General features: G+C 33.8%; 1 protein-coding gene across 1 annotated transcript in view; it reads right to left on the bottom strand.

Annotated features, from left to right (window-relative positions):
* Positions 1-24356, bottom strand: part of CAGE1 (cancer antigen 1) — a 36576-nt gene that overhangs the window by 9799 nt on the left and 2421 nt on the right. The window contains exons 2-8 of the mRNA XM_016161015.2: positions 22295-22376; positions 18355-18875; positions 15165-16226; positions 12831-12956; positions 11107-11217; positions 7847-7927; positions 7510-7617 (exon numbers count right to left, since the gene is read on the bottom strand). Coding sequence (XP_016016501.2) covers positions 7510-7617; positions 7847-7927; positions 11107-11217; positions 12831-12956; positions 15165-16226; positions 18355-18875; positions 22295-22376 — 2091 coding nt within the window. The remainder of the gene's footprint in view (positions 1-7509; positions 7618-7846; positions 7928-11106; positions 11218-12830; positions 12957-15164; positions 16227-18354; positions 18876-22294; positions 22377-24356) is intronic.

Here is a 24356-nt window from a genome sequence, read left to right as displayed (position 1 = left end):
CAATCTGTGTTAAGTGAGAATTGTTAAAGTCTCATATATTAAAATCTGCAGATGACACTGTCTCACAGATATAATCAGTAAAAGCAACATATTGAAAAATGTTCCGTTTTACTATAAGAATAAATTAAAAGGGCAATAGTGTAGAAAAATTTCTAGTGATAATATTTAATGCTGGCAAGGATTTGGTGAAACAGTACCACTGACACTAATATCTGCAAGGTAAAGTTCAACTCTTTTTAAAATTTATTTGATTATGTACATAAAGATCCACATGCCTATTTATAGCTTTGAAAGTTATAATCCAACTTTCATAATTTATTCTAAGGAAATAACCCACAAAAGAAAAGCATCTCCAGATAAAAATAGAAAGAACTTAAATGTCCAATAAGCAGAATAGCTTATAAAATGATTGTATTTCCATTCTATGGAATATGATGCAGCTATTAAGAATTATATACAATCTATAAGGTCAGCATAGTAATATGTAAAAATGAGTGATATTTAATTAAAACAAAATTTAAGAGTTTATTAACACGATGATTTCAACTCTATAAAAGTGGACAAAGACTGGATGTGTCTAAAATGTTCTATTACGAGCTATGCTTTATTCATATATTAAAATACTATACAGGAGTGAAAATGAGTAAATTACAGTTATACCTACCACAAGAAAGAAACTTGCAATTATAAGGTTGAGGGGGGAAAGTTAGAAAAAAATATACAAGATACAATTAAAAAGATATGCAAAACAATATTATACATTGTTTAAAGATACATATGCATTCAGAAAATAAAAAAAATGCATGGTAAAGGTAAACACCAAAGTTAGGATAATGGTTACCACTAGGTGGAGGGGAGGAAAAATACAACTGAAGAGGGGCCACGGGGGCCTTGAACTATAGTCACATTTTATTTCTTAAACTGGGTGGTAGGTACATGGATATTTGTTACATTAGTTTTACATAGTTTGGTGTGAAATATTTAGAATATTTTTAAAGATAGCATCACAGCCCTTACATACATCGAAACACGTTCTAACAAGAGGTCCCAACCCTGGGTGTTTGAGGGCTGAGAGCAGGTGAATGTTCTACTACTTCACCAGCTCTCCTTTCCTGTGGGGCCCGCCCATGTGAGCTGGAGACATGGCACAGGTGCAGACCCAAAGAAGCTGTGACGGGCCTTGCCAACCATCTTGAAGAAGCAGGCTCCAAGGACAGGGCTGAGTTAGGCAGAGGAAGAGCACCCATGTCTGCCTGGTTCACAGAAACATACACTTGGCCATAGGAGAGGAGAAAATCCTCTTGGAAAGCTGCTCCCCCAAGCTGTGTGGACCACAGGCACTGAGAGGAACTGAAAGGCAGAGAAGCTGGCTGGTTGCAGGTGCTGGATATGGTTCACTCAGTCCAGTTGGGATTACTCAGCCACAATGTCCTCCAGAGGAAGATTTCTGGGTTGCATCCCCTCTATAGTGCCCCTGTTTTCTAGGTATGTGGACACAGTTCCAACTTAATAACATATTCATATGTTATTAATACAATACATAATATTACTATTGTTATTACCCAAGTATGTTATGAGGCACTGAAATCTGCATCTGAGGTCGACACATATCAGATTTCTGTTGCTCCTGTAAGAAATTACCACACACTTAGTGGCTTACAACAAATTTATTATCTTATAGTTCTGTAGGTTAGAGGTCTGACAGGGGTCTCACTTGGCTAAAGTCGAAATGTCAGCAGGGCTGTGTTCCTTTCTGAAGGTTTTAGGGGAGATTGTCCAACTTCGAAAGGCTGCCCAAATTCCTTGGCTTGTGATCCCCTTCCCCCACCTTCAAAGCTAGCAGTGGTGTAGCTCTAACGTTCTTCAGTAGTCGCATCTCCCTCTTACATGGCTAGATGCACGTGATTAGATTGGGCCCATCCTGATAATCTGTTTCCATATCTCAAAGTCCTTGATTTAATTACATCTGCAAAGTGCCTTTTGCCATAAGTGTCTGGATTCCTTATTTTGTTAAGGGGCACAAAGTCCTTTTGCCATATTCTGGGACTAAGTGTGTACATTTATGAGAAGCCATTATTGTACCTATCGCACACCTCTAAGAGGATCACCGAGGCCTCTATCACTTGAGGTGTAAACTTTCGACCATGACAGTAGATGACTCAATTATCATTGTGAACAGCCTTGGAGAATGGGATATCTAAAGGCTGGCTGATTGATTTCCCAATTCTTTAAACAAAGATTTTGAGATTGAATATGTATAATAAAATATAAATAAAAAATAAACAAACCGAATACACAGAACAGGTAAAGAACTACATGTAGATATGAAGACAAGACCTGTACTACAGTGCCATATACTTGCTATTAAACTTCTGGTATTTAAAGCAAAACTGAAATGTAGTCAGTTACTGACTTTCATTATTTATGAAATGAAAACACGCCTGTCTCTAAAGAAAAATTTTTCCTAGTAAGCCTGAGGTCTCAAACAAAGTTCTCATCCAAGTAGCACTAAATGAAACAACAGTCTCTCTGTAGCAAATGGAGAAAGATATTTTTTGGGATTGTTGAGGGCGTAACATCAAAACAACTCAGTAAAAGAATTCTATGAGAACCAAGACAGCATGTTCCAAGTGGAAGCTTTCTGATAATAAACATGATCTAATTTGACTCTTTATTAAGTAGTGAAATGAATTTATGACCAACACACACAAAAAATGAAATAGAACAGAATAATAAAAGCAGTGTTTCTTCTGTGTGGGGGCATAATATGTATTTGATCAAGATGTAAAATGTAATCTTTTTATTTTGGGTTACTACTAGAGGGATGAAAGGACTGTATAGATAACCCTTCGGAGATTCAATAGTTCTTAAACAAGCTCTTGCTAAGAGTTGGTCAGCAGATAGATTTGATGTTATAGCCTTCAACAAGGGTCTACAGTGCAAATACTGTTTTTAGCACTGGAATTAGGATAGGATTTAGAGAAATCAAAACCAAGAAGGTGAAGAATAGGATCAGAGTATCAGAAGAATGCTGGAAACAGATGGTAAGATTGGCATCTTCCTGTGGAAACTGAGGAACTAAGGGTCTGCCCTTCCACCTGTATGATCTGACTTCTAGTGAACCCAGACTCTTCCTTAGGAGGTCAGTCAGTGGCAGAGAGGGCTGGAAACTCTAAAGTGTACTCAGGTAATACTGTGCGCCAAACCAGAAATGGGCGTGTTCTCTCATAGTTCAGAGGGCCCATGAGACACTGGGTTGTAATTGTTTTCTTTTGGCTCAGTTAGGAAATTTTTCCTAGACTAGTAATTTTCTGCTTTGCAAAATATTCTATTCTTATTTTTATGTCTATAGGAGATAAATATGAAAAAAACTTTAAATGCTACCTTTTGAGTATTTTCTTTATAAGTTAACAAACTTCTAACTTAAGAGGCTACCAAAATAATAGATTAGTAAATATTTTATGTAATACGTAAAATTCTATAGTGAAGTGTTATGTTTTAGGATAGTTCTCAGTTCTTAATCTTTGACTATTCTGTAATAACGGCTAAAGGATTTCTTCTATAATACTGGTTAAAAAAATCTTCATTTCATAAAAAGGTTTCTATTTTACTAAAGATGGGATATAGGAGCAATTTAAGGGATCATTACAATAAGCCCAACTTAAACTCTAACATCAATACTGTTAACTGGACTATTGTCTTTTTTCTCTAAAAAATCCACTGAATTTGATGTACCTTATCAAGGGCTTCAATGATGAGGAGACATTTTGTACTCAATAGTTAAACACCCAAAATGGTAGAGCTAGCCAGAAGGCAAAGTTAGGTCAAGGACCCTATCTCAGGAAGGAGGAGATCAGAAGGTGAGTGGAGCAGACAACAGAATCGGAATTGTGAAGAAGAACCAAGAGCAAGGTACCACATGATAAAGAATTAAAGGATGTTTGAGCCATCAAATTTAACTCCAGCAGACCAGGTCTTGCTGGCCTAGAGTTTCTTAGAGTAAGAAGTGAGCTTCCTGGAGCACACTTCTACATTTCAAAAACAAAGAACAGGAACAAAACCCTTTTAATTTTGGAAAATTTCACACACAAAACTAGAGAGAGCAGTATAATGGAGCTATCATCATTTCAACAATTATCAACATTTTCCATTATTTTTGCATCTGTCTCCAACTACACCCCTGACCCCAAACACATACCCACAAACACACACTCTCATTCTGCCATCTTTTTATTTTCCTGGAGTGTTTTAAAGTAGATTTAGTCATCATATTAATTCACTCATCAGTACTTTAAAATGTGTATCATTAACAGATAAGGGCTTTTAAATACACAATGATACCACTATTATATCTATTAAAATTAGTAGTTTCTTAATTTATCTAATACCCAGATTGTTCTCTGTTATCCCACAAACATCTTTTTATAGTGAGTTTGTTCGAATCAGAATCTACACAATTTTTACACACTGTATTTGGTTGATTTGTCTCTTAAGTTTCTATTTTCTTTTAGTCTATAACAGCTATTCCTCACCTCTCCCTCCCTCTTCTAATACCAATTGTTAATTGATTAGAAATTTTCACATTCTGGATTTGTTCTCATGGTGTTTCTTTATCCACTGTCAACTGGTAGTTAGGTTTAGAGGCTTGCTTTCAGGTCCAGTTGTTTTGGTGAGACTACTTCATAGATGATGCTGTGCACATCCTCCTGCATCACATCAGGGAGCACAGGTCTGCTTGTCTCACCTCTAGCGGGATTGAGATTGATCAGTGGGCTCAGGTGTTTTGTCAGTCTGAACCATTCATTAAAAGTTCTTTATCAGTCTTGAACTTAAAGGTTTTAGTAGTCCTTATAATTGCCTAGATTCCTTACCTTATTCAGAGATGCAAAACATAATTTTCTAAATGTACCTTTTCTATTGTTTTTAGTAACTACACTCTTAGACGAAGAACTCCCTCATCAATTATTTGGTTTCTCTGAGACACGGTTTGTACAAGAAAGACTGCAACACGTTTTTAAAGGTGACATAGTGTGTCTGGCATGCTTCCATTTGTGTCCTTTTTCTCATTCCAGCTTCCCAATGTTGGAAAGATTAGGGTCCATTCTCTTCGTCTTTTATGCCTAAGCATAGAAGCTGCTAATGAATTACAGAATTTATTGAGTGCTCTCCTCTGATATCCCTATGCTCAAATTTTACTGGTCCTCAAGGCCCAACTTGCATCCCCTTCACAAAGTCTTCCACATGGATGTCATCTCTTCCTTCCCTGAACTCCAGTCATTCGATGAACATCTCTCCTCTCTTAGATGCGAGTCACTGTATTTCTTTTTAAGAGACTTTTCCTTTACTCCTTATAAATAGGTATTTATGTATTTTATCTTCTCTTCCAGATTCCTTAGAAGCAGGGACTATGTTTTAGTTTTCTATCTCCATAGTGATTAACACTTCTTAACACATTGTGGGAAGTCAATAATTATTTATTTAATGAAAAAAAATTAATGAATTAAAAAAGAAGAAACCTTTAAGACCTCACAGCAATGGAATTTTTATTCTTTTAAAGATAGATGGGTTGCTTCCATGTCCTGGCCACTGTGAATAGTGCTACTATGAACATTGGTGTGCAAATATTTTTTCAGATATGTTTTCAAGTCTTTGGGGTAAATTCCCAGTAGAGGGATTGCTGGAGCATATGGTAGATCAATTCTTAGTTTTTTTAGGAGGCTTTATACTGTTTTCTACAGTGGCTATACCAATTTGCAGTCCCACCAGCTATGTATGAGGGTTCTTTTTTCTCTGCATTCTCTCCAACATTTGTTATTACTTGTTCTGTTGATTAGAGCTATTCTAACAGGTGTGAGATGGAATCTCATTGTGGTTTTGATTTGCATTTTCCTAATAGCTAGCGATGTTGAGCATCTTTTCATGTGTTTGTTGGTCATTTGTATGTCTTCCTGGGAGAAGGGTCTGTTTAGATCTTCTGCCCATTTTTTGATTGTATCATTTGTTTTTTTGTTGTTATTGAGTTGTATGAACTCTTTGTATATTTTGAATATTAGGTCCTTATCGGAGGCATTGCTTGCAAATGTCTTTTCTCATTGAGATGGCTATCTCTTTACCTTGTTGATGGTTCCTTTTGCTGTGTGGAAGTTTTTTTTACCAAAGTGTCCTATGATAGAGGATTGGATAAAGAAAATGTGATACACATATAAAATGGAATATTACTCAGCAATAAGAAGAGATGAAATACTGCCATTTGCGACAACATAGATGGACCTTGAAATAATCATGCCAAGTGAAAAAATCCAGACAGAAAAAATTGAAAACCACACAGTATTACTCATATGTGGGATATAAACCTAAAAGCAACAAACAAACATGATAAACAAACAGAGACTAATTGACATGGACAATAGACTAGTGGTTACCAGAGGATGGGGGAGGAGAGGGGAGGTAGATGGGATAAAAGAGGTCAAATATGTGGTGACAGAAAGAAATCTAACTATGAGTGGTGAACATACAATGTGATATATATAAAACTTACTGCTGAATTATACACTTGAAACTTACTGGTTTTCATTAAACAATTTCACCATGATAAAAAAAAAAAAAGTTTCATAGATAAAGTTTTGAAGCACTGTTGAAACATCTTGATTACTCCTTTCTTATAGTCTTTATTTTTGTCTTTGTTTTCAAAAATTTATACAATGTAAAAATATGGCTTTTATAATATATAAAGATGAATGGGTATGTTATAAATTTAGTACAGAATGCTGAATTTTAGTATTTTAGAAATATGATAGATTTGTTTAATTAACTGCTATTAAAAATAAATTATGTTAATCACCTTTTTATTATAGTGGTATACATCTGAATTATAACTCTGTAACTATCTAGATACCAAGATCATATTTTCATTTCCTTCTAACATATTTTTCCTGTTTTATCTGCCTTAATTTTATTCAGCTTTATTGAGATATAATTGACATATAACACTGTGTAAGTTTAAAAAATACAGCACGTTGATTTGATACACTATATAGTGCAAAATGATCACCACCTTCATATTAGCTAACATCTTTATTAAGTCACATAATTACCACTTCTTTTCTGTGATGATGCCTTTATCTTTAGATGTCATCTAAAGTAAACTATGCGTGCTGTTTCCAAAAGCATCCCTTAATCATGGTAGTTGCAAACAACTTGGTGGTAGCATATGCAACAATATAAATATGTTTCATTTGTCATGAAAAATTGTGCATTTTTTATTTCTATATTTTAAAAGAAATTAATCTGATCAGTCTAAATAGAAGTTAGATGGACAATATATAAAATTTCAGAACCTGAAAATGCAAACTCCAATTCTATACTTTGTGGGTGAAAAATACTGCCACAATGCCAGTGTGTCACCATTTTAATGAGCAAATTTTCATAGGCTAATAATTTCTTAAACTCGTTAATAAAATTGATGTTATGTATAAAAACGATAGCAAAGCAACAAAAGGTCTTTCAAACCAATATATCAACCTCTTCATTTAGACCGTGGTACTTATCCAGTTTGGCTCCCAATAAGATAGGTACATCTCTTACATTCTTGGCTTCATCTGAATCTACGTCCATAACCTGAGCTTAAATACATTTGTGCTCATTTCTAGTACTTTCACACTCCTTGGAATATTTGACAATAAACACTGTATTAGTTAAACAATCAACGAGATCTTCAGTGGCTAGAATAATAGAAGTATAGAACTTAGAGCTAGAAGGATTTAAACAAATTTACCAAAAGACTATAAATATCTGAAATTGTTTTTTGTGTGTGTCAAAAACAGCACATATTAAATGTTAAACTCACCTCAATAACCTGATCTTGAAATGCTTTTTCACTAGCAATTAACTCTCTAAAAGTTGTAATTCTGTCTTTATGGTTCAGTAGCTAAGAAATAAAGCATTTTATATTTCAGAAGAGAGGAAATAAAACTACATTATATAACATAACAAAATCATCAAACCATGCACAGCCCCATCCCTGGTCTCCAAAAGACACACTGTTTTTATAGCTCTTGTCCAGAAAATAATTCACACAGCAGGTCTGAGCCGCTGTCCTTAGAAAGGCCTGCTAGCCAGGCTGCCCCTACCAGCGTCTGGGAACTTGGGTTGTGGGAAGGTTTCCCTCATGCCCTGATATGAACGGCTTGCTGTGCCTAATCTATTTATACAAAGAGTGTGTTTTATGCTGAACACCTGTTTCCATCTGGAGGGTCTAGAATTTTGGTATGTGTTAGGCATAAGTTGCCTATGTGAACGGCCCCTGGTAAAAACCTTGGGCACTGGATCTCTAATGAGCTTCTCTGGTAGATGACATTTCACATGCGTTGTGACAACACTGCCGTGGAAATGAAGCACATCCTGTGTGACTCCACTGGGAGAGGATTCTTGGAAGCTTAAATCTGGTTTCCTCTGGACTTTGCCCCATATGCCTTTTCCCTTTGTTGATTTTTCTCTTTATCCTCTCATTGTAATAATACCTCATAGCTGTGAATATACCCTATGCTGAGCCCCTTGAGTCCTAGTGAATCTTCCAAATTGAGGGTGGGGTTGCAGCCTCCAGGTTGCTCATCCTAATATCCCATTGTTTTTACAGTTAGGCTACTAAAATTCCTTAAAAACAAAACAAAACAAAAAAAAACCCCAACAACTAGCCAATGTTTTTTAATGTAATTTATAATCATTTCTTATTTATTCATTTGTTCCTTCAGTATAATAACAGTGAATCTTAATGTTTGTTCACACTTCTTCAAATATCAGTGAGGCAAAGTGTGCTGCACAGAATTTTTTTTATTATGAACAATTTCTAATATTTAAAATAATAGAGGAAAACCTTTAATGAATCCCATATAATCATCATCTAGCTTCTACCATGAACAGCTAATGACCAATCTTATATCTTTCATATCCCCAACCATTTCTTTCTCCTTCCATCCCCCTTTACAGAATCAAATCACAGACATCATATCATTTCATTTGCTAATATTTCAGTAATTACACAGAAATTTACCAAAAAAAAAATTGTGAAATTGTATTTGGTAACATCCTGCTCCAACCCTCTACTGAGCTTATTTTTGAAGGCTGGTTTAAATATTGGAGGCCAATAATTTCTGTGCATGTTTATTTCTTGATCTTTTTTTTCTACAGGTTAGCTAGAAGAACCACAATAGATATTCTATCCACCTTATTTCAGAGAAGTAATTTCCTAATAGTACGGGACCAAATTTGTTATAATGATCCAAGATCTCCTATTTTAATATGTTTTTATTTCTTGAGCCAGATAAATTTGTCACTTCTGTATTACTCTCAAATTAAAAATGCACAAGTTTACATAGTGTTATCACCTTCCTTATTTAACTTACTCTCTTTATCCCTCAATCTTTGTAGTACTACACCAAGAAAAGAATAATTAAAGAAATTTCTGGAGTCTTTTCCTTTATTCTTATTCCATATGAGAAATAAAATGGTTTATTTTTAGTGTATCCATTATTCCAAGGGATAAAATTTGAAATCACTGTAGAAATGTCAAAATACACAATTCTTCAGGAATAAGAAATGATACGTAAAAGTGAAAAAATATCATACCATTTTTTTTGAGTAGCTGAATGAGACTTTGTAATATAGACTTATATTAAAAAACAAGTCAAATATTGAACAATATATCTCCTTAGTGAGGACCATGTGAAGCTAATATGGTCCATAAAAACAATTCTATTAAAAAATCTCCCATCTGCAAAAGAATGAAACTAGACTGTTGTCTGTCACCACACACCAAAATTAACCCAAAATGGATTAAGGACCTGAATATAAGACCAGAATCAATGAAATGCATAGAAGAAAACATAGGAACTAAACTCAAGGATCTTGGGCTTAAAGAGGATTTTATGAATTTGACTTCAAAGGCAAGGGAAGTAAAAGCAAAAATAAATAAATGGGACTACATAAAACTAAAAAGCTTCTGCTCAGCAAAAGAAACCACCAACAAGGTAAAGAGGCAACCATCCAAATGGGAAAATATATTTGCAAGCAACACCTCCAATAAGGGCCTGATATCCAAAATATACAAAGAACTCACATGACTCAATAACAACAAAAAAACAAATGATCCAATCAAAAAATGGGCAAAGGACCTGAACATACACTTCTCCCTAGAGGACATACAAATGGCCAACAAATATATCAAAGGAGGCTTAATATCGCTAGCTATTAGGAAAATGCAAATCAAAACCACAATGAGATTCATCTCACACCTGTTAGAATAGCTCTAACCAACAGAACAAGTAATAACAAATATTGGAGAGGATGCGGAGAAAAAGGAACCCTCATACACTGCTGATGGGACTGCAAATTGGTACGGCCACTGTAGAAAACAGTATGCTCCAGCAATCCCTCTACTGAGTATTTACCCCAAAGACTTGAAAACATATCCAAAAAGATATTTGTGCACCAATGTTCATAGCATCACTACTCACAGCGGCCAGGACATGGAAACTAATGAAGTGTCCTCTGATAGATGATTGGCTAAAGAAGCTGGGGTACATATATACAATGGAATATTACTCAGCCATAGGAAGAGATGAAATACTGCCATTTGCGACAACCTGGAGGGACCTGGAGATAATCACGCTAAGTGAAATAAGCCAGACAGAAAAAGTTGAAAAATCACACGATATCACTTATATGTGGGATATAAACCTAAAAGCAACAAATGAACAGGACGAACAAAGGCTCAGGGACATGGACAATGAACTAGTGGTTACCAGAGGGTAGGGGGTGGGGAAGGAGGGTCAAATATAGGGGAGTTGGGGTGAAGTGGGTAAAGGGGATCAAATATATGGTAGCTGAAGGAAACTGGGCTCTGGGTGGTAATCACACAATAGAATACATAGATGTCAAATTATAATGTATACTTGAAAATTATATAATTGTATTAACCAATGTTAGTTACCCCAATAAATTTTTAAAAATCCCAATTTTAGTTTTCTTATACTTTTACATTGCCTTTTTCTTTGACTATTTTTTCATGAAAAATGATATAATTTATACAATGAAGAACACATACAGTACCTCTTCATCTAAATTTTTCTTTTTAAGATGGAAGCTCTTCAATTTTTGTATCATTGGGTCACTAACTTTCTCATTTTCTTTGATATGTTCAGCATTGGGAATGTCGATGCCCTAAGGGTAACAATTTCAGAGGCTAGATTAAAAATTTTCCAGTAAAGCTAAAAGGAGGAAAGAAAAAACACAAATGAAACAAACCAACCTCTCAAAATAAGTGACCAAACTAAAGGAAATAAAAATAATATTAAACCCATTCTTCAATTATTCATCATAAGACATCCATTAAAGAGCTAGTGTGGAAAGAATTCATATAGAGTTAATTTGTATATAATTGTTATCAGGCAGATTAGTATAATTGCTGGAAGGTTAATACTCACCTATAAAAACTATATGCTCATGCATTCATACAAATGTTCTCTTTTTGTCTAGTCAGTTTACAAATTCAAATTTAAGATAAATTGTTGTACCTGACACCAGAACAATCAGACATCCTTAACAACACTGAAACTCTAGGTATTTCCAGGATACCTAGAATGAAGGTACTTATACCAATATAAGCTAAAGGTCAAAAGTGCATGCATTGGAGTCAGACTACCTGGGTTTGTATCAGAGTTCTGCCACTTAACCATATGTGAGACTTTGGACAAGAAATTCAGCTATTCTAAACCTTAGTTTGATATTCTGTGTTAAAAACAAAAACAAAAACAAAAACAAAACACAAAATGCCTGATAATACAAACAATGGTGCAATTAGATAAAGAGATAATCCATGAAAAGTAGAACCAATAAATTTAAATGGCTCCAAGGACATATTGGGAAGTCAGCAAGTATTTGTTGAGTGCCTATTGGGGCTTAACCTGTGTCACATTTAAATTCTAATATTTAAAGACAAAACTTTAGGTGGATACAGTCTGTGGGCCACCACTTTGCGCACATCTCTGCTTAAAACACTTAGCTCAGTTTTTAGCATTCAATAAATGCTAGTATTCAACAAATTTTAACTGAAACAAAATAGAAATAAGGTTTGTGTTAGATGAGGAACATCGTAAATTCACTTAAGAAGGAAAGTGGAAGAGAGCCAGCTAATTTGAGAAGCGATCAAGTGTCATCTCCTACGTTCTCTCCTTAAATGTAGTGCTTGTGAGCTCCCAGGGCAGCAGCAAGTATCATCTGCCCTATTTAAGATGAAGAAATGAAGGCTGAGAAAGGTAGAGTTACTTGGCCAGATCACACGGCCAGGAAGTGGTGAAGTCAGGATTCGAATTCACCTGACATCAACTAAATTTTTCATTCTACTAATATACACAGGTCCACCCTGCCCTATCCCTGCCCAAAAGCTGGGCAAATAGTTCATTTATGTGAACAATCGCTAATCACTACAACAGATTGACCCAGAAGATAAAACTATTGCTATTAGAGAACTTTCCTGAAATGTGGGAAGTAATAGATGAAGCTTTTCACTTGATGTCTTTATTTTTTATCTTATTATGTTACCTTACTGTAGACTTGTGGTAATTACGTACTGAAGAAAGATTGATAGAAGTAGTAGAAGGAAGGAAAGGCTGATTGGTTGGTTTAAGGGTCTCCATTTTGTCTTCCAGCTTTTTCTTCCATAATAATTCTGTTACTTTTCATTGCCTCTTTTGGTTTAGCCAATCTTAATATTTCTCCCCCACCTAATAAAAAATATGAATTCTTTTTATTACCTGGCATGTGAGATGTCTTACCATTGGAGCCAAAAGGTTAGAGCCTTTGGAGGCCAGCTGAGTTCTTTTCACATCTGAGGGATTCACGTTCTCTTCTTCACAAGGTGAGCAATGCAGGAACAAATTAGAATGTATCATCTCTGCATCCTATATGTACATAATTAAGATTTGTCACAATAAAGACAAAGAATTTGGATTACTTTTTAAGTAAAATGTTGAATAAAATACCTCTAATAAAAACTTTGAACAGAGATTTTATACTCTTAAAAATTACTGAGGACCTCAAAAACCTTTTTTTGTGTAGTTTATATCTATCAATATTTATTTCATTAGAAATTACGACTGAGAACATTTTAAACTATTTGTTTACTAACTTGCTTAAATAACAATAAATTTATTATGTGTCAATATATGTCAATATAAATAATGATTTAATAAAAAACCACATTTTCCAAAAAAATTAGTGGAGTGGTACTGTTTACATTTCTTGAAAATATTCTATTTATTTATTTATTTGTTTGTTTATTTTAATTTATTTTTTAGGTGAGGCAAACCTTGGTTGACCTCACAGATTGCATGGACCTTGTCAGCTTACAAACTCTTATTTTTTATTTTTTACACCTACAGCACCTAGTCTTCCTAGGTGGTCTCCCATTCAAGTACTAACCAGGCCTGACCCTGCTTAACTTCTGAGATTAGATATTGGGCTTGTTCAGGGTGGCATGGCCATAGACTTTTGCAAATATTTTTAATTCTGGCTTAATAGAAGAGAGCTGGATTCTCATATTTGCTTCAGGCATTGTTATCAGCCGTAAAACAATTACACCATCACACGACACATAGTTTCTGGAAAACTCCAATGTATGCCTGTGAAAGAATGGGCGTGGAAAAGGCAATAATATTTTCATATTACTATGAAAATACTTTTGACCTCACAGACACTCCCAGACCACAGTTTGAGAAAAAGGACCTAGAGTTTAATGAAAAGCAAAACTAAAAGCAGAGTAAGAATGAATTTAGGATGCTAAAGAATTTGATTAGTCAAGATAAAACAAAGAATTATACTAGTTTTTTTTTAAAGAAAGCTCAACGAAATATTATATACTGTAATAAACTTTTATACAGTTATACTAATTCATTCAGAGTTTACCAATTCAAAATTTGTCATGATTTGGTTAGCAGCTAAACTTAAGGTCATCTTTGTTTTGGTTACTGGTTCTCAAAGTGTGGTCCCTGGGCCAACAGCACCAGTGAGACCTCAGAGCTTGTTAGAAGTACACATTCCCAGGCCCCACCACACAACTACTGAATCAGAAACCATGGGGTGGGCCCCAAAGATCTGTATTTTCACAGTTGATAAATACTAAATTAAGATTTGAGAACCACTGGCTTAGATAATCCTTCCTTCTTTCTGGAGAAAAGACCACAGAGAACATTTTTTAACCATAGAGAATAATATTTTCCTAAGAATAATTAAAAATGGTAGAATTATTTACTTGCAAAGAAAACTTATATGTACTGATTACAGATTCATGAAAGAGAGTCCGGTAAGGATATCTTTGAGGCAACATAACAGCTCAGTTCAAATAATTATAAAATATAAAAATAAACATACATTTTTCTAGTTCAGATTAGCCTTCTTTCTAAATAGAGTTAATAAAATCGTACCATAAATATTTTAAGGCAAGCCAATAAAACTGAAATAGATGTGCTCTGGCTTGTGAAATTTCTGTCTTCCAGGACATGCTTCCAGGTTGTCTGCCAAAAACCCCCCGAACTACAGAGAATAGCAAATTACAGCCTCTCCAAAAATATTGATGAGGCTTTCCTCATGTTTTTAACCTATGTTAACTAGACTTATTGTGATCAAATGTCACATCATTATGTCATGCACCTGAAACTAATATGTATCAATTATATCTCAATAAAAAGTCTATAAATTTACAAATTATTATATGTTATAATATGAGTAAACCAAATACGCAATTGAATTATTCACTTCTACTGTTGAATAGGAAGACATGGTATGAAAAGACTGAGATCCCCACTTAGAAGAACCTTTTCTCAAAGAATGCTTCAGAGGTACTCTGGTCAGGGGTACTCACAAAATTCTCATGTTCATTTTCACTTCCACCAAAATAATCATGAGGACAGAAAAGACTGTTCTCTAATGTTAATACCCAAAAACCAAAGAACCTCCTCAAATCTGTAGTGTATTTTCCATTCTATCTCTCTTTTTGGTTAATAATTCTTTCTACAAACAAATTTATGTAAGTGCTATGCCTAAATATGCATTACCAGACTTTTTGAAACTCCTGAAATTCTGCATTAGAGATTCTGAATTTGTAACAATACCTTTGTGATATCTGACTCCATTGCTTCCTCTAAGTGCTCCTTTAATTGAGCTGTCTCAAATTTAGGGACATAATTTTGCTCCTCACTCCTTGCAATCTGCTGCTGAAGTAGTGCATTTTCATTTTTTACTTTGTCGATCTGCTGCTGAAGTTTTATATTCTTAGCCCTTTCACTTTCAGACACGAATTGCAAATTTTTAACTTTTGCTACCAATTTCTCAAGTCTAGATTTCAGTTTCTGTCTTTTTTCCAGGTTTTCATTTTCACGTTTCTGAAATTCTTCCTGTAAAGACAAGAACTCTTGTTCTTGGGCTTCTTTTTCCCTTTTCAACAAGTCCAAAGCAGAAGAGGAGGCCTTTTCCAAGTCTCCTTTGAGTTGCTGCAGCCTCTCTACCTCTTCTTCTTTCTTGCTTAAGGCTTTGTCCATCTCTACGCACTGACTTACAGTTTTATTTTTTTGTTGCATTTCAGTTATGTACCTTTCCCGCAAAGAAACATAATTGTCCTTGATCCTTTTAAGCTCTACCTGTAAGATTTCCTTTTCATTTCTAGATTCCTGAAGATGTTTTTGGGTGTTAGTTAAAATGTCATGCAAATTCTGCAATGTTTTGTCAGTATCATTCTTCTCTAGCATTACTCTGTATTTATCTTCAATTAATGCTTCAGCATTCGCCTTTACTTTTTTTATGATGTCCATGAACACTTGCTGTTTGGTAGTCTTCATCTGTAACAGCTTCTCAACCTTCTTCTCTAAATGCATGTTACTACACTGCAGGTTTTGGATCAGAGTTTGCTGCTTCCGGTTACTATGTTTTAATTTCTTTAAGACTTCATTTAAAGCCTTATCTTCTTCCAGAGGTTGTAAGATTTCCCAGCTTTGCTTTGTGTCAGGTATCTTGCAGTTCTCACCAGATGCTCCACCACTCCAAGAAATGTCCTCAGAAGAACGAGTTGAGAGAAGCCCCGAACTTTCCATGCCCTCCACTGTGACTTCCTTTTGGTGACTGACTGACATCTCAGGAACCTCCCCAGAATTCTGTATTCCTTTTGAAGAAACAGTAATCTGCAAATTATAGTAAAAAGTGTGAAAGAGTAGAATTATCATGAACTTTGAAGTCAGAGCTGACTTTAAATTGTACATCCCTCTTTGGTTTCCTCAGTTGTAACATATCAGTTGTAACATAATAACTATAATATCTACTTCCAATAATAACACTCACTTAACAAAGATACTTACATATTAATTGCTAAATGTATGTATAGCACCTAGTAAGATAGCAGAGCACAAACAATAGGTATATGATAAAGATATGTATCACACTTATTTATACAAAATAAAAATTAAACGTTGATACTCTTTCCATTTTCTATGATGCAAATGTTTCTGGACACATATAAGATACTTATTTTGATCACAGAAATTAAAACAAATTTATCAATTACCCTACAGTCCATGAGGCCTCTTTTGAATAAAGATTTTTTTTTTTAATTCCTCATTAAAACGTTACCTCACTGTGCTACCACTTATGTGAACATCAGAATGCCAGGATGAACGTCTTGTGATTGATTTTTTGGACACAGTACAGGTTTTGGGGGGTTTAAAAGAGACAGTAAGTTGTAGTTTAAAAAAATGCTGAAATGAATATGACATAAAAACCTAGTAAAAGATATGGTAGAAGTAGACTGTATAACTTTCCTAGATATTGGACCTCTGTATTTTAATATTTCTCTGTGTTCTGAGGCAAAGACAACTATCCTTACTGAAGCCTACAAGGTCCTGATATCTGTTTGATCTGAATATCTGATCCATGCTACCTCTCCATCATCATCTACTATATTGCTCTTGCTCCCTCCAACCTAGCAACCCTGGGCTTCCTTCAAGTCCTAATAGGGAGCATGCTCCCTGCAGCCACAGGGTTGTGGTACATATTACTTTTGTGTGGGATGCTCTCCCACCCCTGGTTACCTAATTAACTGCTACTCATCTTTCAGAGCTTGGCTTAGTTCTCACTACATCAGGGCAGCCTTCTCCAAACTCCATCTTACTTTTATTCATAGGACTTATCATAACTGCAAGTTTATACTTAATTTTAGATAATGTTATATATACTTCACATACATTTTATATGTAAGTTTTATTCATGGCACTTACTATAATTGAAAATTTACATTTATTTGTGTGATTATTTGATTAATGTCTATTTCCTCTACCAGGATATTATTTTCATGACTACAAAAATCATGTCTTTTTGTTTTTTCTAATTGTGTTTTTAACCATTATCTAACACATAACACAGGGCCTAGCCCATAATAGATGCTTGAAAGTATTTATTGACTGAATGCAATAGAAATAAGGAATAATCTTGGGAAATTCTAATTAAACATATTTTTAATGTCATTTTCCAGAAATCAACGTAGAGAAATAAAGCTCTCTTTTAAATGCTCTTCCAAATAAATAAACCAACAACAACAAAAAAACCTGGTTATACTTGTAAGTGAAACATAACAGTCATAGCTTTTCTCATCAAACTCACAATGAAAAGGTGTTATTTATTCTATTTTTTATTATATCTCTTTACCCACACAAATTTTTACAATTTTCTTTTTTTGCTCCGAGCACACAGAATTTATTATACCATCGGCATTTTCAGTGTTATTGGGATAATACATGTATGCCCAGAATGAATAAATCAAAAGAGAAATTAATGTTTTTACTTTGGTAAAAAAGAAAAAAAAATTATTTTTGCTAGTCAATACAAATCCCACATGATAGAAAAATCTTAAGCTTTCCTTGTCAAGTAATTTAATACCTCTGCACTTCTTCCTCTGCAAAATTTTTCTTAATGTCAACTCTGAGTTCCAACCAATTGAATATACCAAATACAAAAGCTCATTATAGTCAAGGCACCATGTAGATGCTAACATGCATAAAAGGAGTAAGACAGAGCCCTGATCTTCAAAGAAATTATCATTTGGTAGAGCTAATCTCCAAGTATGGACTGGATTTTATAAGAAAAATTTGTTTCTAAATCGATTGAGATGTGGGAAGGCATTTTCCACAGAGAAGTAATGTTGCTTGTGCTGATTAGATGACTGATCACTACTTGGAAAGTCTCAGATTATATACCTTAAAAAACAAAACAAAACACTCTCAATAGTCTACAGACTATACTGACCATCAAAAATCTTACCTCCTTTGTTTCATAATCAGCTCTCATGTCAAGCAGGTTAAAGCTATTGTCTCTACAAAATGGTTTTTCAACATCACTTTGTATATATTCCTTACACAAGACTTGAGCTTGACCGGGGTTGAAGACAGATTCCTTGGCAGTATTTTTAGCCAGTGACATTTCTGTGAATTTCGGTGTCTCTTCACTGCAGTGGATTGGAGATAGGCTTCTAGGAGGTTGCCTGACACATTCATGAGCAAGTTGGTCTCTGTATATGGAAGTGCCAGTTCCCACTAGATTTTCTTCTTTAAATGAATCTTCCTTTATGTTGTTGTCTTTTGCATAATTATATACATGACTTTGCAATTCTGACTTCTCAGTGTAAGGAAAACCACCTGTCAGATTTTGAAATGTTATCACTTCATCATTAAATGCTTCTGTCCTATGAATTTTGAAAATGGGCTCAAACTGTCTGGAGGAAGAAATGCTGGTGTCAGCTGGCTCAGTTAGTATATCCTGTGAGTAATTTCCATTGTTGACATCTCATTTGAAAGAGAAAGATGGAAATAAGAATTAGTTGACCATTAATGTATGTGTTAACAGTTATACTAACATTTATAAAATAAACTTTTTGAACTTTTTATGAATTATATATAGTTCAACCTTGTGCACTGAGTGAATTTTAGAATGGCTTCATGCTAGCCAACAAAACAACTTTTCACACAGGGAAAAGAAGTTCTCAAGTGACTGTACAAAAGCTTGTTATATATCATTTTGGTCAAATACCATTACAACAAAGTCCAAGATATTTTCACAATTCTTTTGTTGTACTATCATTTCAAAATGCTTCAAAAGAATACAAAAACACAGTGAATAGTATAATAGCAAATACACATGAACTTATTTAATCTCACAACAGTCCCATGAGGTCAGTACTGTTATCCTTGTTTTACAGAGAAAGAAACTGAGACATGAGAGATGTTAAATCACCTGTCTAATGTCATAGAGCTGGTAAGATTTGAGAATATTACTTCTAAATGGTATGCAATATACAGTTTCTCAATAAGACAAATTACAGATCTAATACATTTTTAAAAATCAGAAACAAATAAAGCAAAATAGAAAGAAATAGTGTTGCAAAATTAATGACTCCTCCCTTCTAACTTCCTTCCTTTCTCCCTCCACAGAGGTAACCACTGTTACTGAAGCCTGTATGTATTTATTCTTCCCATTCATATTATTCTACTTTTGTTACTCATGTGTACCCTGAATAATATATATCAAGGTCCCACACTTTCTCATCCTGTGACACCTTAATGTCTCAGTAATTTTTTCACAGAACCCCTAGACCAAAAGAAGTACCCCACAGTTCCAATTATTAAGTAGTTAAGTTCAAACAACAAGTATTTGTCCTAACAACTTAATAAATGTTTCAAAATACGCAAAAATTGGAAGAAAAATGTAATATTTTATTTCATTCTTAGACAACCAAACTTGCTACTTGAATGTACTATTGGGTCCCACATGTCTCAAACATTGGAATCAAATTGAACAGGGCCAACCCTCACTTCCTATTCCACCTTAATTTTTGTGCAAACTTGCTTTTTATCATAGCATCCTACAAAAAAACAGCTTTGCGAATAAGGTGTTATAGAAAGGACTGTTACAGAAATAGTGAACTATCTCAAGCTAGTAGTTTCTGGGGTCCAGCAGATGTCCAGTACCACTGTTTCCTTCAAATTTCAAAATATCTTGCAGTACCCTGGGCAAACTGAATACAGTATTGTTCTCTGTTTTACAATTTTCTGTAAATAGCATCATTATATATATAAATATATATGCATATATACATATACATACATATATATATAATTTTATCTCCCTATTTGTTTAATATATATACGGAACATCTGAAAAACTGGGCTAGACTCAGAGAAAGTAGAAATATCAGTAATTTAAGACATGTAGAGACATCATCTCACTGGCAGAAAGTAGCAATGATTTGAAACAACTTCTGACGAGAGTGAAAGAAGAAAGTGCCAAAGCAGAACTGCATTTGAACATTTAGAAGACAAAAATCATAACTACAGGAAAAATATGCAATTTTAACATAGACAATGGAGATATTGGAATTGTTAAAGATTTTTTTTTACCTTGTTTCAGTCATCAATTTAAATGGAAACTGTAGCTAAGAAATTAAGCGAAAGCTGACTTGAAGGGCAGCAATGAAAGAATTAGGAAAGATCACTAAAAGCAACAATGTGTCATTAGGATACCAAGGCTGAGATCATCCACACCCTCATATTCCCAATTATTATGTATGAATGTGAAAGCTGGACAGTGAAGAAGGCCGATAGGAAAAAAAAATTATTAATTTAATATATGGTGTTGGAGGAGATCTCTACAGATAACCTGAACCATCAGAAAGATGAACAAGTGAGTCCTAGAATAAATTAAGCCTGAAACATCACTAGAGGCAAAAATGACAAAATTGAAGCTGTCCCACTCAGGGTGCATCATGAGAAGGCAGGGTTCTTTGGAAAAGATAATAATGTTGGGGAAAACAGAAAGCTGCAGGAGAAGAGAAAGATCAAATATGAAATAGGCTGACTCCATAAAAGAAGCTATAAGCATGAGTCTATAGGAGCTCAGCAGAGCTTCTGAGGATAGGACATTGTGGGCATTACTCATTTATGGAGTCATCAGGAATTGGAGCTGACCCGATGGCACATAATAACAATACATATATCTGTGTGAATTTATTTCACTTAAAATTTTGCTTTTCATACTTATTCATGTAAATACATGTAGATCTAGTTCATTTTACTGAAGAATTACACTTTATTTCCTTTTTGTTGAACATGTGTTTCTAATTTCAAACAACTCTTAAAAACACTACTGTGAACATCTTTATACATATTTCCTTGTACACTAGTTTAAGAATTTTTGTCTAGGTTTTGGGTATATATCTAGGAGTGGAATTGCTGGAATATAGAAAATACGTATTCTCAACTTTACTAGATATCGTAAAATTACTCTCCAAAATAGTTGAACCAATTTACACTTCTACCAATAGCATGAGTTCCTTCATGCTACATCACTCCAACTTATAGAACTGATATGTATGAAATGGCATTGTGGTTTTTAAATGTACATCCTTTTAGGTATTTAATGATCTTAGAGGTTTTCTTTTCTGTGATCTGCCTCCTAGATAGTGTTATGGACTAAATTATGTCTCAAAATTCACATACTGAAAGCTTAGAATATGACTATATTTGGAAATAGGGCTTAAAGGAGGTAATTTAGGTTAGGTGAGGTTATAAGGGTCAGGTCCTAATACAATGACTGGTGTCCTTACAGAAAAAAAAGATACCAGGGAGACACAGAGTAAAGGCTGTGTGAGGATACAAGATGGCAGCCATCTGTGAGGCCTCAGGAGAAACCAACTCTACAGGCACCTTGATCTTGGACTTCTAGCCTCTAGAACTATGAGAAGATAAATTCAAATTGTTGAAGCCACCCAGTCTGTGGTATTTCTTTATGGCAGCTCTAGCAAACTAATATATATAGGTTGCCTGTTTTTCTATTGAGTTTTATGTCTTTTTCTTATTGGAGTTCTTTACTATTTCTTTGTTAATTGCATATATTACATGTATCTTACTTAGATTGTGGCTTGTTTTTTTACTTTGTTGATTATAATTTGGTCACAATTTTTAAAAATTTTATTATAGTCAAATATGTCGATTATGTATTTCTTGTACTACTCCCTGAGACTCATTTTTCTCATCTTTAAAATGGAGATAAAAACAGCCTTTTTTACAAAAGAAAATAAATGCTCTATTTCATGGGATTGTTTGTGGATTAAATGTGATAATGTATATAAAAAGCTTAGCACACTACCTGGCTATTATTATCACAGGAAATAAAAAAAAATATATTAGTTCTCTGTTTGTATACTCACCATCTAATGTATCATCTAGTGTGCTATAAATTTCTTCAGACAGTTTAGATTCATTTTCCTTTTTTACATTCTTGATTTCATTCTGTATTAATAATAGGCATTAATATTAATACTTCAAAAAACATCGTAAGCCTCTTCTGAAGGTGTAAGTACATTGCTATGTAATTTTTGTTAGTATTTTTTGTTGTACAGGTGGGATGTGCTTCCTAGTATTTTTCCCCACTGCATATTTGACCTCTCTTTTAGAAAAATCATGCTAATAAAGTTACAATATTAAATGAGAATTAAACAGGTATCTTGCTATTTTAACATTTTGGTTTTTTAATAAGTCAAATCATGTTCCTGTAAACATAGCAGTATATGATAACTTGTATAGCTCTTATTGATAACTCTTTGATGTTTGTTAAATTTGGCCTATACATTAAAGCAGTTGTCATTCAAGGCTTTTAACATTAAGATATATCAAACAGGGTTCTAGTAATGAGGTGAAATCTTATTCCAGTAAATATAAATCTATAAAAATTCACGTAGAGTTTATTCTCAGTTACCTTAATGTTATCTAAGTTGAAAGGGTTTATCAATAAATTAATATTATAAATAAGATAGTAAGGAAAATATTTTAAATGTTTAATGAAAATATTGGTTTAATCATGAATAGTGCATCAAGTATGTGGACCTAAATGATGCTCTAAAAATTTATTTCTTATTAAAGTCAGCAGGTTGAAGACCTCCATTCAATATGCTTCTTATAGCATTGTTCCACTTATTGAAATACCTGAAGTACAACAACCAAGTTATATTTTATAACAATCTATCTTTTAGACTTGTTGCTAATTCAGACCATTAATCCTCGATTTTTCAAGTTTCGAGAATAATATACTTGAAAAATAAAATGGTACTATTCACATATATTGATGTTGTTTCTACAAACTTCTTGGAACTCCACTGCTCATTGAATTTCAGAGATCACTTCTAACTCTAGTCTTCTATGACATTACTATTTTTAACTAAAATATGCCTTTTGTGCCTTTGGTCTATAAATTTTTTATAAAGAATAAAATGGTCAGTGAAATCCAAAAGGGAAGATCACCTTACATAAATGATTTAAGACATTCGTTTTTTATAATTTAGTACATAGTATTTTGGACACTGATCAACACCATAATACTATGACCAAATTTTTTTCAAAATGAAAAATTTTTAAAAATTATAAAAAGAATCTTGAATATTGTTTAAAAAGAAAGTAAAATATACTCAAAAGCTTACTACATTGTAAGAAGCATTTTCTCATGTCAACAAATATATATCTAGATTATCATATTTAAGATTTATATATCCACTATACACATATATAATAATTTAACTGGGCCATGAAAATGTAGGTTATTTCCAATGTTATTTATTATGGATAATGTTAGTTATGGATAATTCTTCAAATATCTCATTTGAATACTTCCTAGAGGTAAAATTAAAAATTTTGTTAAATTTGCAGTTAAACTCTTGATTTCCTTCATGAAACAGCCCTTTAGAAAGGTTATGCTAATTTATGGGTTGTACCATATGGAACTGCCAATACTTGTCTGTTTTTGAACTACAAAAAGGTAATTTTATGTCTCAAAACCAAATGGATTCCTATTATTCTCCTACACTCTTGTCAATAATTGTCAAACATTTAGAATAACATTCATGAAGATCCTTGGACATTAAAGTTTCTTTTATTTTGTGACAAATAGCATTAGAAATTTTCATGAAGATAGGAAGTTCTTTACATGGCACTGTCAATGTCATTATGAACAACATTTGAAACATCTGCATGCTGACATAGTGGAAGATGCTTCAGACTAGATTTCAGGCTCCTTGGGTTCTTGTCCTGTCTCAATGACTAAGTTGTTGTGGCATTGTCCCCTAGCTATACTCATGGAACTTCATGAAGAAGCTAAAAAGGATGTTTTAGCGTTCTATTTATAAAATTCTACCTTTCTTGTATACTAGTGGAACTGAGAAAACCAAACCCTGTATTCCCCTATTCTATGCCTCCACTGAAGATTCTTTCATTATTCTT

The sequence above is a fragment of the Rousettus aegyptiacus genome, unplaced genomic scaffold (genome assembly GCF_014176215.1).
Source record: "Rousettus aegyptiacus isolate mRouAeg1 unplaced genomic scaffold, mRouAeg1.p scaffold_m13_p_1, whole genome shotgun sequence".
NCBI classification, from domain to species: domain Eukaryota; kingdom Metazoa; phylum Chordata; class Mammalia; order Chiroptera; family Pteropodidae; genus Rousettus; species Rousettus aegyptiacus.
Note: the sequence above shows the minus strand (reverse complement) of the source record. Positions and strands in the feature narration are given on the sequence as shown.